The sequence below is a fragment of the Vipera ursinii genome (genome assembly GCF_947247035.1).
Source record: "Vipera ursinii genome assembly, chromosome: 5".
NCBI lineage: Eukaryota > Metazoa > Chordata > Lepidosauria > Squamata > Viperidae > Vipera > Vipera ursinii.
In genome coordinates, this window is record NC_139518.1 from 92,520,099 (window position 1) to 92,538,225 (window position 18,127).

Consider the following 18,127-nt stretch of genomic DNA (forward strand, 5'->3'; position numbering starts at 1 on the left):
GGATCCACAAACACATGGATGAAGATGCTAGCCAATGAAAGGTTGGGCACCGCTGTGACCCTTTGTTCTCCCAACCGTTTTTTTTTTAATTGTAAAACATGTAAAAAAATCAAATTGGCGCCAAGGATTTTCCTTCCGAGACTGAGGCAATCTTGTTCAGAGAAAAGGAAGCAAAAATGGATCTCGTGCTTGGGGAACCGTGGGTGGGAATCCCTGCCTCCTTCCCACCCTGGACATGGGAGTAAGATGACCACTTGCCTGGCCTGTTAATCAGAAATCTGGAGCAACCAGGCCTTAGCCCTGACTCTTGCCATTCTCTCCATGTAGGTTTATTGATCCCCAGGTGTGTGACAGGTGGTTGCCCGAATTGCAGACGTGTGGCAGAAAATGCTTTCTCATAGTTTCTACTTGTGAGATTTGATTTCTTCAGCACAGGTCACGCTCACCTTCCTTTGCCCAAAAGAGAAACTTGCCCGTTTAAGATCATCTTGATTTCTGTTAGTACTTTCCAAAGAAATGAAGCCAAAAGTGCCAGTGTAAATATATTTTTTTTAATTTCAGAATTCTCCAGGAGAAACTGGACCAGCCTGTGTCTGCTCCTCCATCGCCAAGGGACATATCAATGGAAATAGACTCTCCAGAAAATATGATGCGGCATATCAGGTTCCTGAAGAACGAGGTGGAGAGGTTAAAAAAACAGCTCCGGGCAGCACAGCTACAGCGTAAGTCCTGGCTTCTTATCTGGCTGCGCTGCCTCCTGTGTCACGTAAATCTATCCCTGATCCAGGCCACGTTCAGAAGCAGAATGCTGGTTTTTAGGTAGCAGGGCTGTCCGTACTGCAACCTAGATTTTCTTTGGTGCTCTCTGAGCTTGTTTGTTTTCTTGCAGACATTTCATGACCCAAACTCAGTAACGTCATCAGCACGGATGTTTTATCTAGTTTAGGTCATGAAATGTGTGCAAGAAAACAGCCGAGCTCAGACAGCACCAAGGACCCCACAGTCCAAACTTGTGCTACAAATATTCCCCTTTGTTGGTACTACATTTTTCTCTCAGGTAGGATGAGTACAAGTTTCAGGTCATTTTATCTTACTTCAGTTCACCGTAAAATTGAGCAGGTGTGGTTTTACAATACTCTAGTCTGCTTCACTAAACGATAAAAGTGTTGTGTTTACAGTACTAAATATACATTTTGGGGCAGGAGAAGGACACTGACCGTGTTTAGCTCATCAATTTGAATTGCCGACTATTTGGACAAGGTCTTTTCAAAAGAGGGTGAAAATGCCGTAGTCTGTTTTGTATATTACTGGTTTTTGGGAAGCTACATTAGTGGCTTTAGAGACAAGACTTTAGCTGTTAATGCCTTGGTATTATCTAAGAGCATTATGCCATCCTCTGGACACAGAATGCATAGACCTTTTGCACTAAGGGGCTTGTTGCGCAAAGACATTGACAGTGAAGGCCACAAAGGAGAGGCCTTCTCCAAGGAACAACAGAACCCAGGCATAAAATACCGGAGAAGGCTCTGTAGTAAGAGATTAAAGAGTTTTACCTGAAGTTTATCCTCTTTTCCTCGTTATCTCCAAGCTGGTGCCCAGCAGCAGTGCTGAGATTTGATCAGTCCAGAAAGGCCCCGAACATCTAGAGCAGTGATGGCGAACCTTTTAGAGGGCAACCCAAACCCCACTTATGTATCATCAGGTGCTGGGTGCGCGTGGCCCATTGTGTGGGTGTGGCTGCAGTGGTAATGGCAGACTGGGTGGGACTAAAAAGTTGAATCAATCAGTTCCAACTTTGCAAGTTCTTTTTTTTCCCTTGCAAGAAGTTGAAATTGATTGAACCTTTTTTTTTTGCACACGGCGGAGGCCTAAAGGGAAAAGGTTTTATAAAACCCAGCTGAAGGCCTAGGACTGGGACGATGGCAAGCGTGCCCACAGAGAAGGCTCTGGGTGCCACCTGTGGCACACGTGCCATAGGTTCGCCACCACGGATCTAGAGGTGGGATCCAGATGGGCTGCTGGTGGGATCTCCTTGCCTGTAGAGGTCTTGGGAGATCTGCATTTTTGGCATAGAAAAGCGGATCTTAATGCTCAGAATTTGATCAGGTCATGATTTGCACTGAGCCTCTCCAATGCCTGCTTCAAATCTGAGATACTTAAATTCAGTCTGAGTAAAAGTCAGCAGCTTTTTAGAGTAACCTCAAACAATTACTGTTTGTTAGTGACTTCGGCGGACATCTCCTCACAGGGATCCTGTGGTTTGAGGGCTTTTGTCTCCACGGAGAAAGGGAGTGTAGGGACTAAGGGTAGTATCCTGAAGTCTGTGCTTAAAATGGGGAATAAGCGAGGGAAGAGTCTCTGAATTTTGAGGCCCTGAATTTCAGATTCAGAGCAAAGAGAGGCGCCATCTTGGCAGGTTATATTTCTTCTGGCCTTTGAATGTAAAAAAGTTAGCTTCCCCCCCACTCCCCCTTCTGCACTTGGATATTTGTGGGTCGGTGACCTCTCTGCCTACTCTCTGCACTTGGAATAGGTTGAACTGGCAGCCTTTTTTCTAGGCAGAAAGTAGCGGCAATATTTCAACTTAGCTTTCTGAGGCAGAGCGTTTAGTGGCAGTCAATGTCCTTTGAGGAGGGAAACGAAGAAAACATATGTTTTTAGGCCGACTCCTTGTTTGCAAGTTTTGCAGAATTAGTGCTGTCATTACAAAGGAGATCGGGGGCTGTAATCTTGGGTGTCCTTGCCTGTCCCTTCAGAGACGTGGCCTGGGGTTACGTAAGTGCGACGGACGTCTGGGAATCAGGGCGGCCGATGTGCAAATGTTAGCCTGGAGCGTTAGAATTCAAAAGCCTCTTGTGGGCCTCTACCCTTATCTTTTGTCTGCCCCACATTTGTCCTTGGGGGCCTGGTAGGGGACTGCAGCAACAGGGACGTGACCCAGGACAATTTATGGCTTTCTGGGCCTCCATCAGGCTGCAGCACTCTGGGTTATCTCTAATCTCTATCCCCAATTTTTCGTTTAGGCCAAAACTCTAGGGTAGGGGTGGGAATGGACTTCAATGCCCAGAATTCTGGAGTCTTCTCCCTCACCCCATACTTAAGGAAAGTTTTTGGACATTTGTATTGTCATTTCTGCCCTCACAACAGAGACAGTTGCCCCAGGGGTAGATGTTCTTCCCAACTCAAGGCTTACTGCTGGATATGTGGCAATTTTGGTGTTACTCGTTCGGGACAAGAAGTGTTTCTTGTGGGTCACTCCAAAGTTGAGATTTTTGGAGCCAATATGAACGCTTTTGAGCAGGGGCCTGCAAACTTGGCAACTTGTGATCTTGTGGACTTCAGCTCCCAGAATTCCTCAGCCAGCCATGGGCGTTGAAGTCCACAAGTCATGACGTTGCCAAGTTTGCTTTTGAGGATGGCTGTCTGCACGAGGCACCACCACTCTCACTTTTACCTAACCAACAACGTTCTGGTAGGTGTGAATTGACCTAGGGCAGGGGTGTCAAACTCAATTTCATTGAGGGCTGCATCAGCATTGCAGTTGCCCTCAGGGGGCCGGGTGGGTATGGCCTGGGTGGGCGTGGCCTACTGGGTGGGCGTGGCTAGAGTGCGTATGGCCTACTGGGTGGGCATGGCCAGCTCTACATCGTTCGCATCAAGGGTGCCTATGGGGGCCTGGGCAGGAGTGGGACAGATCTGATGGTCTCTGGCAGAAGGAGGGTCTCTGGGCCAGGGCCAAGGCAGTGGGGGCCGTTCCCTCACTGTTTCCAGGATGGCTTCGCGGGCCGCATGAAACCACTTCGCGGGCCGGATCCGGCCCCCGGGCCTTGTGTTTGACATGTCTGACCTAGGGGAACTGTGAATGGTTCCAGTTGTAGCCAGTTCAGTGCCAGCTAAGGTTAAACTGTGGTTCGCTCAGCTCTCTGTATTCACCTTTCTTGAATCAGCTGAATTGAGGGTTGAGTTGTGCGACGTTTGCCAACACCTCTGGTCCTTCTAAAGCACAGCTGTGGGTTTAATAACCAGCCATCTTGAAACCCCAGATTCAGAGAAGATGGCCCAGTACCTGGAGGAAGAACGTCACATGCGAGAGGAGAACCTGAGGCTCCAGCGGAAACTGCAGAGGGAGATGGAGCGAAGGGAAGCCTTGTGCCGGCAGCTGTCTGAAAGTGAATCCAGTCTGGAAATGGATGACGAAAGGTTTGGGCTTAGTTGATTCTGGCTTTCAGAGTTCAGGGGTCCTCTTCTGCAGTTGACAGCAGACCTTGCCTCAGGCCTAACCTGAGGCCAGGGGTCACTCCAGGCCTCTACAAGGACAGGCCAGCAGCAGTCTCGGAAACAGCCTTCAGAAACCACTTGGGCAGGAGGCAGCCTGGTGGCCCCACCCTTTCAGGAGGCAGCCCTGGCTTTCTCATAGCACAAAGGCATTTCTAGGGGAAGCAGCCTGTCAGTCCTTCTGCCCAGAGGGCCAGGCCTGCCGTGTTGCTGGGGATTCTCCTGCTGCTTGACCTTCGTGGCTCTTGTTCATTTGGACGAGTCCTTCTGGCATCTGGAATCTACTAGCTTTCCCGGTTGGAAGGGTTGAACTTCCAGCAGCTTAGCTACTTTTAAGTTAGCACTGTCGTGCAGTTACGCTGGGCACAGCCAGCCTGTGAGTTTGAATGGATAACTCAGTTAAATCTGCAGAGGACTCCTCGGAAGAGGAGACAGCTTCTCTTCGAAGAAGGTTGGGTGAGTTGCGGTTGGCAGTACCAGGAGAGAATCCTGTGCTTTTGGCACTGAAGCGTTTCAGAAATGAGCTTTGTTACCCATATCCGTTACACATTTGTGTAAAAGTGTAGTGTAATGCAGTATTCATGGTGGCTGTGTAAAACATTTACTATGCTTTAAAAATATCAGCTTTATTAGAATCCACCTTGTGAATGATTAAAAATGTTCTTATTTAGTCAGTTGTACTAACCTTATCGTGATGTTCCCCTCTACTGTCTTAGAAAAACATCCAGAGCAACTAGGAAGAAAGCCTAAAGTAAGGAAATAGATTTGTGGCAAATTAAAATTAATTGATCTGTATCTCTTAGATACTTTAATGAAATGTCTGCACAAGGATTAAGACCTCGCACTGTGTCAAGCCCGATTCCGTACACACCTTCTCCAAGTTCTAGCAGACCCATCTCACCAGGTAAGAAATAAGGAAAATTCGGCTTTTTTTTTTTTTTTTTTCCTTTGGGACACGCGTGTCTTGCTTGGGTGTGTAGTTAATCTTCCACTAGAACTAGTGAGTGGAGGCTCTTCAGCCGTCAGGAAGTTAAAGCAGACAGATTATATCGAAATCTGGGTATGTAATTGGTCAACAAACAAGAGCCCAGGCATTTTTATTTCAGGGGTTTATTGGAAACCACAAAGACTTGTTAAACTTTAGGAAACTCAGAAAGAGATTTTACAGTTTTTCCACATGTTTCCTTTTATATCCCAGATTGTTGGGGGCAATAAGCTGACTTTGTAATAATGCCGCTGGGGGCCCCCCGAAAGCCCTAATAAGCAGGCATATACATAGAATGAAGGCTATTGCTAAGCACACTGATTTGTGCTTCTTAGATTGTAAGCCGCCCTGAGTCTTCGGAGAAGGGCGGGATATAAATGGGATTAAAATAAATAAATATCCTTTCTTAGTCTCGGATTTTTTTTTTTTTGAAAACGTTTCATTTTATTCAGATTTTTCTCTCTCGGCCACTCCTAGTGTTAAATCTCCAATTCGAACAGGGACATTTTATTTCCTGCTTTGAAGCTTCTGGGCTGGGGCAAATTATACATTTCTGCGCTTAAATGACGTCGCCCTTTTTGGCCCGACCAGGAAGCACCAGTACTTGGTCAACAAAATTGCAGATCTCTTACCTGCCTTTCCTTCTTCCTCTTGGATGGGATAGAGCCTTGGTGGAGCAGTGGGCTAATGCCTCCTTAAGTAACACCAGCTGCCTGCAATTATTGCAGGTTCGCCTCCCACCATGCTCAAGGTTGACTCAGCCTTCCATCCTTCCGAGGTAGGTAAAATGAGGACCCAGATTGTTGGGGGCAATTAAGCTGACTTTGTAATAATGCCGCTTGGGGTGTGTGTGAAAGCCCTAATAAGCAGGCATATAGATAGAATGAAGGCTACTGCTAAGCTTGTAAGCCGCCCTGAGTCTTCGGAGAAGGGCGGGATATAAATGGAATTAAAATAAATAAAATAAAAATAAATGTTGCTGCCTCTCACTCGGTCGTGATGCCTTCTCTCGCTTTCTTTCTGGTTGCAGGTCTCTCGTATGCAAGTCACACCGTTGGCTTCACTCCCCCAGCTTCACTCACCAGAGCTGGCATGTCTTATTATAACTCTCCCGGCCTTCACGTGCAGCATATGGGACCGTCCCACAGCATTACGGTGAGTCTCTACAGCAGGGGTCTCCAACCTTGGTATCGTTAAGATCTATGGACTTCAGCTCCCAGAATTCCCAGAATGGCTGAGGAATTCTGGGAATTGAAGTCCATATCTCTTAAAAGTTGCCAAGGTTGGAGACCCCAGCTCTATAGCTCTCTAATCCTGGGACTTGCTGCTTCCTGGTTTCTTCAGACTGAGATGCTACCAAGCCCGTGTTTCTCTTTTTTTTTACACTAGAGCAGGCGTAGGCAACCTCGGCTCTTTTATGACTCATGGACTTCAACTCCCAGAATTCCTGAGTCAACATAGCTGACTCAGGAATTCTGGGAGTTGAAGTCCATGAGTCATAAAAGAGCCGAGGTTGCCTACCCCTGCACTAGAGCAATATTTCTTGAACTTGCCAACTTTATGTTGGGTGGATTTCAGCTCATGATGGCTGGGGAATTCTGGGAATTGGAAACCATACATCTTAAAGTTGAGAAACGCTCCACTGGACCACCCGATTGATGATTTTCCCGTGGTTACAAACTAGATCGTATGTGCGCTCTGCAGCTCTGCTTTTTCTTTGCAGTTATGCATTTTTGTGCTTCCATTTAGCCGCTGCTTCTCATTAGCATCCTCTTCAGAACAAAAGGTCAAAGAGTTTCCAGGGCATGAAGAGTTGTAAATATCTGCAAGCCCATAAAACACCCAAACCAGAAAGGAACACACAAACTGCAAAGTTGATTTCTTTCCTCGCCTCCCTTCCTTGACAAAGGAATCATCCCAGGCTGACTCCGGGGTTCAGCCATCGGTGAACCAACCATCGGTTCATCGTCATCAATGGCATCTTCCAATTTTTCATCTCTTTTCTCACTTTATTAAGCTTTCACTGTCCGGTTTTCTAAAATCACAAAAAAAGACATCAGGACTAATTTTGGCTGCTGCAATGGATGAGAGGTTGTTGTTGTTTTTTTAACTCAGCAAATAATTTTGAATTGGGACAACATTTTGCGTTCCAACAAAGAACCAAAAGCCTCGTCAGGGTGATCTACCCTATTAACTAACATCCCAGTGTTCTGTACCAGCCTGCTACCGGCCCTGCAGAAAAGGCAGGGACAACCCCTTTACAAACGGCAAGAGGCTGGAATAAAGCCTGCCAAATTTATTAACATAAAACAGCAAAACAAGACACCAACCATGAAACAGGAGCTATGAAACAGGAACTAATCAAGTGGTTGCCTTCAGCAAACCAGCCCTCCCACACATTCCCCTTTTATACAGTTCAGGGCATGGCTTCTCTGCCTCCTTCCGAGGAGCCCCATTGCCTTCCTCTGTTTACTCCTGATTGACTGCCTCCTGCGTCGGGCGTCCTTGAACAGGGCCAGCTGTGGGTCATCTTCATCCACACTGTCAGGCTCACACAGCAGGGTCTCCGTAGTGACCAAGTGGGAGGGGCCTGGCTGAGGGCTCTCATCAGCAAGATCTTCAACCCCCTCAGCAAGGTCTTCAACACCCCCCTCCTCCTCTGAGTCGTCCGACCCAACTGCCGAACCCACAGGCTGACCCTGAATCACAACACCCAATATGTTTTGGATTGGAAGGCCTGACCCCCTTCCCCCTCCGGGTGTGATCAGCCCTAGCCACTCTTGCCTCCAGCCAGCCCTTCCGGAATGGAAGCCCACCTCCTCTGGAGGCCACAGGATGACAGTGGGGTGGGGGCACAGAGGAGGAGATAAGCATAGGAGGATTCTCCGCCCCTGCTGTACAGAGGCAAGTGCTCCAGCCCTATCTCGGTTGCAGAGAACACGGCAGAAAGCCATAACCATAGATGTAGCGTGGGACAAGGGTCAGGGAGGCGTCACGGGGACAGGTGGAAAATGTGGGCATGGCCCCTCTAAAAGACGCCATTAGTGCAGCAAGACGGGCCTTGCCAGGTTCAGCCTTGAGGCTGCGGTGCCTCCCTGGCGGAAGCACCTCCTCCTCCCTGCTGGCTCGGCCCACTGGCGGCAGTCGTGGTTGGGCCTAGCTGTCCCAGCAGCTCATTTGTGCCAGCATGGGGGCATTTCTCCGTCTCTGGCCTTGGCTGTCATGATCCCAGCCTTTTCTTTCTTTACTCCTTGCAGAGGCCTTTGCCGCGAAGAAGCAACAGCCCGGACAAGTTCAAGCGCCCCACGCCCCCTCCTTCTCCGAACACACAGACCCCGCTGCCGTCGGCGCCCCCGCCTCCCCCTCCCCAGCCGGCTCCTTTCCAGCCCTCCACTCAGCCTTAGTGCCCCGGCCAGCGATCCTGCCTTCAGAGTTGGACTCATCCCCCCCACCCGGAGCAGTTTACTACAAGCCAAAGGCTGACCGCGGTCAATTTGGAGTTGACTGACTTGCACTGAAGTTGTCGAGGCTTCGCCGTTTCATTGTGGTTGTACCAGTTTGCCCAAGGACCTCCTCTGGCGTTAGCGCCTGGCCCGCACCCGAGGTGCTTCCTTCCAGGGAGGGAGGTGGACGGCGGCACCTGGGCATCACCCACCACCTGGGGGCACACACCCCCTCCATGCAAGAAGAGCCCCCTCTCTCGGTTTCTCCAGAACGCAGCCGTCAGGGGTGAGATCTGCAACATCCGTCTGAAGCGAGCCAACCCAAACCCGTCAGTGTTGATATGGGAACATCCATCTCTGCGCCTGCCGCGGCTGGCACACCGGTGCTTGTGTTCAGTATTGCGGCCTCCTGTTTTGCTGATCCCCCCCCCCCGGGTACAGCCTCTCTTCCCCTCCACTCCTTTCCCCGTCCACCCCCACCCCCCCGCTTCCTCCTTTCTGAGATTCGAAAGGGAGAGTTCGCTCTGCTTTCTCACAACATCTTGCATTCTGCGACTAAGGCACGGGCCGTACATTCACAAGCTCCCAGGTGTGACGATGCGTTTCCAGCGTATACAACAAAATCAGCTCTACATTTCAGCACGGCTTTTAGTGCAAAAGCGAAAAGCCCCCCCCCCGACACCTCTTATCTCTCGAATTGTGTCCCTTAATTTCCAGACTCAAGTAAAGCGTACATGCTCAGCCCACCCACCCCCCCACCCCGTTTATCCAGTGTGTTGGTACCGTCTTAAATGTCAGACCCTGTAAGACGTATGGATCTCCCCCCACCCTTCCCATTTCCCCCCTCCTCCTTTTTTCCCATTTCCTCCCTCCCTCCCTCCCTCCCTCCCTCCCTCCCTCGTAGAGCCCATCTTGCTGCTTTGTTATAATGCTTGGGGCTGTCTACAGCTGTTCTCTGATTTTCTGCTGTAGGAAAGCAGTTTTTAATGAAAAGCAAAAAAAAAAAAAAGCCTGATTTCCTTTCCCCCCCCCCCCCACCTTGTTTAAAATATTTTAATGGTGTGGCCCTTCCTCTCTGAAAGTTTAAACCACGATATTAGGCTTTTGGCAGAAGGAAGGGGGGAAAAATACAGCCACAAATGGGAGGTGCTCATTTATAGCAGCATATGGTAAACAGCCAAAAGTGTTGTATTGCTTGGTAGAAAAGGATCAAAGAGAAAGTTAGGTGACAATAGCAAATGCGTATTTAGCAGCATAAGCCGGTACAATGTATAAAGAAATGTATTCTGGAATACATTCTTTCAATTCATTTAGCACAAATAAATGGTTTGTTTCACTTTGCAGTGGAACGAAGTCTCTTTTTTCCCTCCCCTTTACTTGAGGTTTCCTACTGGCTAACTTTGAAAAGTCCCCTGACACAAGAGAGTACGAAGCAGGAGACAGTTCTGTATTTTTGTCACACCTAAAGCCCAGGCTTAAAAAAAATCCTGAGTTGCAACATTTGCACCGTTTCGTGTTTTCCTTTATGAAATGGTAATTAAGACATTGAAGACATAATCCCTTCAGATTCTTTGAGCGCTGCGGCTACTTCTTAATTTGTGCTTGAAAGTCTTGTAAAAGGTAAAGGTTCCCCCGCACATGCGTGCTAGTCGTTTCCAACTAGGGGCTGGTGCTCATCTCTGTTTCAAAGCTTGTCCGAGGACATCTCCGTGGTCATGTGGCCAGCATGACTAGATGCCAAAGGCGCACGGAACACTGTTACCTTCCCACCGTAGCGGTCCCTATATTTCTACTTGCATTTTTATGTTCTTTTGAACTGCTAGGTTGGCAGAAGCTGGGACGAGTAACATGCGCTCACTCTGCTACGCGGCACTCAGGATTCGACCTGCCAAACTGCCGAACTTCTGATCGACAAGCTCAGCGTCCTAACCCACTGAGCCACCGGGTCCCTTGAGCACAGGTTTAAAGGTTTCCCCTGCCTAGTCGTGACTGACTCAAGGGGGTGGGTGTGCTCCTCTGATTCTCAGCCGACAAAGCCTGCGTTGTCCGAGAGGTGATTCTGTCATCCTGTGGCCAGCATGAAGCTGGTACCTTTTAGCCAAAGTGGTACCTTATTTAGCTACTGATGTTTCCATACTTTGTAGCTGCTCGACTGGCAGGAGCTCACCCCATCACGTAGCGCTCGGCTCTCGAACCCAGGCTGTCGGCTTTCCAGCTGACAAGCCCAGGATTTTAACCAAGTTGGGCTGCTTCAGCATTTTTGGTGACTGTGACTTTTAGAGGCAGATGCTTAACTTGTATTTAAAGTATTTGGGGGGTCACCTTGAGGGGCCAGACTCGGGTTTAATCTGTGCAGTGTTTGAAATAGTTACCCTAACATATTGCCTTTCCTGGGAAAATATATACATCCTAAAATAAGTCTTTTAATGCCTGAAAATCGGTGCGTGGTTCTCTCCCCCTCCCAATACTACAAGATAAAAAACGTAAAAAGTGTAGCATGTACTCCAAAGCGAGATTGTTAAGCATATACGAATACAACATCTGGGGGAAGGGGCAATGCCAGAAAGTGTGGCTTCTTCATCACTGCATGGAAGAATTGGAGGAAGACAATTTGTGATGTGTAAATCCAAGAGCAAGGAGACGGGCTCCTTGGCTCGGACATAATGCTGGACTTCGGCTTTGGTTGGCTGGTTGGTTATTCTTAGTTGGTTTGGCTGGTGGGCAAAATTAGGGACCTGCTGGTGGGCAAACATGATCCCTTTGAGATGGGTGAGCCTGGCTTAGTCCTCCAGGTTTCTGCATGGCCACCTGCAAGCAAAAAGTAGATCCTGGTAAGCTAAAGATACTGTGGTCCAAACAAACAATTTTTCCCATGCGGTGTTAAGGTGGGGTCCGTTCATTGGGCTGCTGAAATAAAAACAAAGACTAGAGTGAATGCTTGCCTCCAGTGCCACAGGAGTGTCAAAAAAGGTGTTATATAACATTAAACTTCCCCTCTAAAGTGGCAGCCACAAACCCTTGCCTTTTTTTAACATCGCCTCTAAGCGATTTCTGCTACTGTAATGAGAAACATCAGACTATCTTGCGTGCTTTTTTTACAGGAGAATTAGATTGCACGGAAAAGCATTTGGAGAAAATTAATTGGCTCTTGTGTATGGTGCAGAGGATTATTCCGTGGCTTAAAGTTTTGGACAAAAGCCCGGTAGCCATTAGCGTTTGTAGCTTCTCTTTTTCGCTTGGGCCCTTCTATCATCATCTCCCAAGACTTCCCTGATCTCAACGTTTGGAGTAGGGGCTCTCTAAAGAAGGAACTTCCTGGATAAGGACCCCACCCTCTCCTTTCTTTGGAGTCCCAGAGCTGTGGATGGTGTTCTGTGTGTGGATGGTGACTGCCTCCGGCAAGGCTAGTGAACCTGCATCCTTGGAGTTATCCTGCGCCCATAACCGCTTCGTTTGCTGTGCTGAAGGGTCACTCCGTGGAGAGGGGCAGGGGCTGTTTGAATCATGAAACCGAGGAGCCAAAGCCTTCATTTAATATAAGCCAAATAGGTTAATCCTGGGCCAGGAGGAATGAGCCTTCCCATCATTGGCTGCTACATCTTGGTGTTTTCCCAGAAGCTGCAGATCCTCAGCTTTTTTTGGTTGCCCTTGTTTGGCCAACCAGATTTTTGAAGCTTCCTTCCTGTAAGATAATCCAGCTGGGGTGTATTTCTATGATTATTATGATTATTATTATTTTTAAAAAAGATATTTCCTACCCATCGAGTGTTTTCATGGAGAAAATCCCTAGAGCAGCTATCAGCTCCTTGGATATAGTTCTGATTTCCTACTTGCGGTTGGAAAACTGCTGTTCTCTTGATCCAAACTGGCACTGCCTGTTTTCAAGCCAGTGAGGTAGAAAAGGGTTGTTTATCTTGGCTTGGTGAGGGGAGGGCAGTTGGCACCAGAAGCGGCAGAAAGACATAATTGCTTTTCCGTAACGGTCACGGAAGCCCCATAACCTTCTTCTGAACTGCTCGTAGTACAGTGGTTCCTTTTGTTCTCCTAGTGTCAAAGCTTTAGAAATTTTAAGCCACAAAGGCCACCTAAGCGGTGCGTTGTTTAAGGAAGACAACATAGGACTGACAAACAGCCAGCTGTGCGGTTTTTCTTGTGTCCTCATAAATCATGCTATTTTTTCCTTCTCCTGAGAGTTTGGAAAGAAGTGTAACTAGAGCAGCGGTCCACGACCTGGTCTCCAACACTTCTGACTCTGTGGACTGGCGGTGTGTGTAAGAGGGATGCTTTCGCATGCACAATCCTGTGCATGTGCAAATGGAGCTTCACACATTTGCCCGCCATGTGTGCTGTCTGGTTCCAAATAGGCTGCTGACTGGTACCAGTCTCTAGACCCAGGGTTGGGGGTGGTGGTGGTTTGAGGACTTTTGTACTGGAGAGTTAATTAGCTCGCTTTTAATACTTAAGGAATTAGTACCCCAGCATGAAACACAAACCAGGATTGGTCTGCTGATAAGACCATCATTGACTGGGTAACTTCCTTCAGTCAGGTGTGAGAATCCGGTAGTCTCAATATAGCTTGACTTTAGGAAAGCACCTGATAAAATGTATCTCAGGATGCTCTGATGAGCCACTTAGTTTATGTGGATTGCAAGGCCTGACAGCTAGAGTAAGTGGATGCATAAATGGCTCCAGAAAACAATCCCAAGTGATGCATCCTTGGAGAAAGGTGTTTTCCCAAATTATACGTCCTACGTTCTTTATCCTTCCCTCTCAATAAGGCCTCAGGGAAGGAGCTTACCTGATTTACAGCTAACGAAACAGGTAGGGTGGCTGATACGTCCTCAGATAAATGGGATTTGAAATGATCATCTTAGAGAAATGAAATGAAGGTACGTAATGAACTTTAAGTCGAAACATGTGAAAAGTTGCTTTAGTTCGAATGCCAAAATTACACACACAGGTAAGGTGTAAGATCAAATACCTAGTTTGGCAACAAACAGCCCTTGTGCGCAACATCTTGCAGCAGGACAGGACCACGACGTGTCAGCCAGCTTGGTGGTGTGGTTGCAGGAAAGGACAGGTGGTTGTAGGCTGTGTGAATCGGAAGTATGATTTCCAAATCACAAGAAGCCACCGCTGCATTTTATCCTGCTTGAGTCAGCGCCCACCCCCTCCACCCCCGGTAGGTTCATCTCCAGTTCTAGGCATGATGGTTTAAGGAGAGTCAGACAGACTGGAACAGGTTTGGTGAGGGTGAAGCCCTATGAAGAGCAATGGATACAACTGAGCAGAAGTCAGGCTGTGTGCAGGACACAGAAAAACACGATCCTGCTACAGCAAAGCAGACTCCGACCAGACACCAGGGTCCCAACAGTTGGATGATGGAATCAGCGACCGTGAGAAGATGTTTTGGGGATGTCTTTGAGAAGAAGCTACATTGGGGGCGGGAAGGCTAATATGGCACCCTGCCAGCCTCCCAAGTAGACCAGACAGGAAACACCACAAGGTGAGCTAATTCTACTTGATTGTAAAGCTACATCAGCAAAGTCTTGCAAGTCTGAAGGTACAGATCTCCCACTGTCTCTTTTACAGCCTGATCGGTTAGAGTGGGTCCTTCCTAAATATCTTTCTCTGCCTCTGATTCAGCTCCTTTCATCTGGTCATTCCTCAAACACCATTCTTCCCCCTCAAGTGGGTTGTTTGTTTGTTTTTTTAGATCATTAAGGGTGGGGTGCAGAGTTAGCTTCCCCCCCCCCAGCTCTTGCTTAAGACACCACATAATCCCTGAATCTCATGCTAATTAGCAAACCAGTAGCTGTATTTGCATCCATTGCAGCTTCTGTTAGAGCAACCCCATGTAGGGCATGTAATATTTAGTTTTGAGTTTTATTACTTCATCTCTTTCAGACATTTGAAGAGGACACATCTCTTGTTTTATACTGAGGCTGTTACACTCCTCGTGCAGCTTTATTGAAATAAATGTATTTCGCTTGGGTTCTCTCCCAACTGCCCGTTTTAGAAATGACTATGTTAAAATGTCAGCTCGCTTAAAAAGCTCTACCGTGCCAAAGTTCCCACGCCCTGTTAAGTTATTACCTCGGACTGAGGGTTTGTTTTCAGTTAATCGTGGCCTAGCTTTATCCTTAATTCTTCTAGTGTAATTAAGGATTTCCAGATTAAGCTCAAGAAAGCTTTCCCATATGCAACGTTTATTAAAAAGAGTCAGTTTAAATCTCTCTCTACGGTCTTTTGCAAACATATGAACCAAGGGTGGATTTTCATTTTGAAAAGGTGACCCAGAGTATATCTCTCACCAGACAAAACTGGAGACGGGAATGAGCAGCTTCAGAGGGACTGAACTAAATCTCCAAGGGGTGCTAAAAAGCAGCACGTGAAGCCGAACAACCTGGGGAAAATCAAAACTTCACCAGGTGCGATGAAGTTGACCAGACTTGGTTCTCCCCTTCCTTTTTCAGGTGGGAATGACAGCTGATTGTTTTACTCTCTGGTCTTGGGAAAAAAAAGGATATAGGAGAGGGTAGATCCTTGGTTCCAGTTGGTCACTAGGATCCTTCTCAGAAAATGAACCAGAGAGATTTTGCTGTGAGAAGAGAAAAATCTGCTGTAAAAATGGAGCCAGATCAAGCTGGGGCTGCAGCAGGAGACATTCCTGAAACACACACACACACACACACACACACACACAAACTGGAGGAGGGCAGCAGCTCAGAACTACCAACTGCTCCATACAAAGACCCCCTCCTGGGCAGAGTCTTCAAAATCCTGCCTCCTCACTTCCCCTTCCCTCTTGATATACCCTGCTTGTGAGCTGAAGGGGGGCGGGGAGGAAGGATCCCACCAGAAGATGCGAATGAGGCCTGCCCCACTCATGCGGGGGCTTCTGCCAGTTGTTGGGTTGGCCTCTGGATCTCTTGCAGGCTCCTGTCTTGATCCAGCTCACCCCAGCTGATCTCTGCCCCAGATGACCCGGCTGCAAAAATGAGAAAAGATGCTTGTGTTTGTGTGTGTCTGTCTATTCTCTCCTCACCCCCCCCCCCAACCTCTTGTGTGTCTGGAAAGCAGCCAAACACCAGCAGGAAGCCACTTTCAGATTTCTCTGGCTGACAATTTGCCCTCCAGATCTTAACCTCCGTGGTTTATCAACAGGAGGAGGAGGAAGTGAGGAAAGACATTCAGCTGTGCTGATTAACCAAGTTTTGACTGCAAGGGGGTGGGGGGAAGAAGTTCAACAGGAAAAGACCCAGCACAAACCAGCTGTTGGAGGAAGAGCAGGTGGCTTCCATTTGGGGCTCACAAAGTCCTCTGTCCCCTGTGAGTGTTTAAAGGACCGAACACCTCACCCCAACAGAACAACAGCCTGCTTACTATAACCCCTACATCTATCTAAAAGAGAGCTTAAACCCAGGTGTGTCGCCTGCAACTGTTCTGGTTGACCATCTAAGCAACTAAAAACCTTAATTTTGGGGGTTGCTTTCAGCTCAGCCAGGCCTGTGGACCCTCTGATCCAGTTTTTGCGGGCCCTGGCAGCTGTTTTGGGGGACCTCGTGACACGGGCAGAGGCGATTCTGCTCCAAGCAGTTCCCCTAATTTCAGAGATGCCAGACTGCCTGCCCTCCAGGCCTCCTTGCCTCTGGGAAGCCGGTCCGCCGGAGACTGGCCTGGTTCCTTTGAGAGATCAGCCAGACGGCATCTGATTCGCCCTTGAATTGTGGGGAGTGGTCTTCTGGATAACCCTGACAGGCATGTCGGGGTGGGGGGGGGACTGCTGGACTGATTTTTGAGAAAGGTGCTTTTTCAAGTGTCAACTGCCCTGTAAACTGCCCTGAGTCCCTCGGGAAAAGGGCGGTATATAAATCAAAATAAATATATAAATAAACTGGACTTTGTTTTTGGTTGAAGACGTTTCGCTTCTCATCCAAGAAGCTTCTTTAGTTCCTCAGTTCTTCTCAGAACCGACTGTGAATCTCCCTAGATGTAAATTGACATCTTAGAAAGATGTCTAAGCTGAGACTGAAAGACACCAACTTTGGATTGCCATGTGACACATCAGCATTATAAAATTATTGAATCTCATTTAATGTAGATTAAAGGTAAAGGTAAAGGTTCCCCTGCACATGCATGCTAGTCGTTTCCAACTCTAGGGGCTGGTGCTCATCTCCGTTTCAAAGCCGAAGAGCCAGCGCTTGTCCGAGGACGTCTCCGTGGTCATGTGGCCGGCATGACTAGACGCCAAAGGCGCACGGAACGCTGTTACCTTCCCACTGTAGTGGTCCCTATTTTTCTACTTGCATTTTTAGGTGCTTTCAAACTGCTAGGTTGGCAGAAGCTGGGACGAGTAACAGGCGCTCACTCTGCTACGCGGCACTCGGGATTTGACCTGCCAAACTGCCGATCTTCTGATCGACAAGCTCAGCGTCCTAACCCACTGAGCCACTGCGTCCCTTAATGTAGATTAATTTAATCTAAATTAAACTTTTCCTTTCTATATTCTTTAAATCAGGGGTCCCCAACTCCTGGTCTATGGACCAGGCTGCAGCACGTCAGCAACCGGGCCATGCAAAGAAGCGAAGGCCCATCCGTGGGATGCAGGCAGCAGGTGAAACCACAGCCCCCACCAGTCCAGGGATAAACCTCTCTCCACGGAACCGGTCCCTGATGCCCAAAAGGTTGGGGCTGCTGCTTTAAATGTTTTCTTAAAGGAAATAGCTGGTCATCTAAGACAGGGGTCCCCAACCCCTGGTCCATGGACCGGCACCAGGCCACGACATACCAGCAACCAGGGCACGCAAACAAGTGAAGCCCCGTCCACTGGATGCAGGCAGCACACAAAACCACACCCCTCTGGTCCATGGAAAAATCTTTTTTAATGAACCTTTATTATCAAAGTACAACATGTATACAGTGAGATTGACTGAGCCTCCCTTTGTGCCCCCTCCAACTCACAGTGACAACAAACCCACCATCTTGTTACACCATGTGAGCTAATTGCACAACATGCCGACCCCGCAAGTCTTATCATACATAGAGTTATTTCCCATTCAGGGGCCCGACAGCCCATGGATAGAAGCTGTTCTTCAGCCTGTTGGTGCAGCTGGCTATACTTCTATATCTCCTACCCCATGGTAGGAGAGTAAAGAGGTACCGACCAAGGTGTGAGTTGTCCCTGAGAATTTTCCTCACTCTTCCAAGGCAGCGAGACCTGGCGAGGTCATCCAGTGGTGTCAGGGGACAGCCCACAATGTCTTGTGCTGTGCTCACCACCCTCTGTAATATCTTCCTATCCGCAGCTGACAGGCCAGCATACCAAACCACAATACAGTGCAAGAGGACACTCTCTATAGTAGACCGGTAAAAGAAGGTCATTATCCGTTGTTCTACCCTGTTCTTCCACAAGACCCTGAGG

General features: G+C 48.2%; 1 protein-coding gene across 1 annotated transcript in view; it reads left to right on the top strand.

Annotated features, from left to right (window-relative positions):
- CCDC6 (coiled-coil domain containing 6) overlaps positions 1-10,042 on the top strand; it is a 37,196-nt gene extending 27,154 nt beyond the window's left edge. Inside the window, exons 5-9 of the mRNA XM_083364242.1 lie at positions 562-722; positions 4,044-4,200; positions 5,079-5,179; positions 6,291-6,415; positions 8,518-10,042. Coding sequence (XP_083220368.1) covers positions 562-722; positions 4,044-4,200; positions 5,079-5,179; positions 6,291-6,415; positions 8,518-8,664 — 691 coding nt within the window. The 3' untranslated portion in view covers positions 8,665-10,042. The remainder of the gene's footprint in view (positions 1-561; positions 723-4,043; positions 4,201-5,078; positions 5,180-6,290; positions 6,416-8,517) is intronic.
- Positions 10,043-18,127: the final 8,085 nt, after the last annotated feature.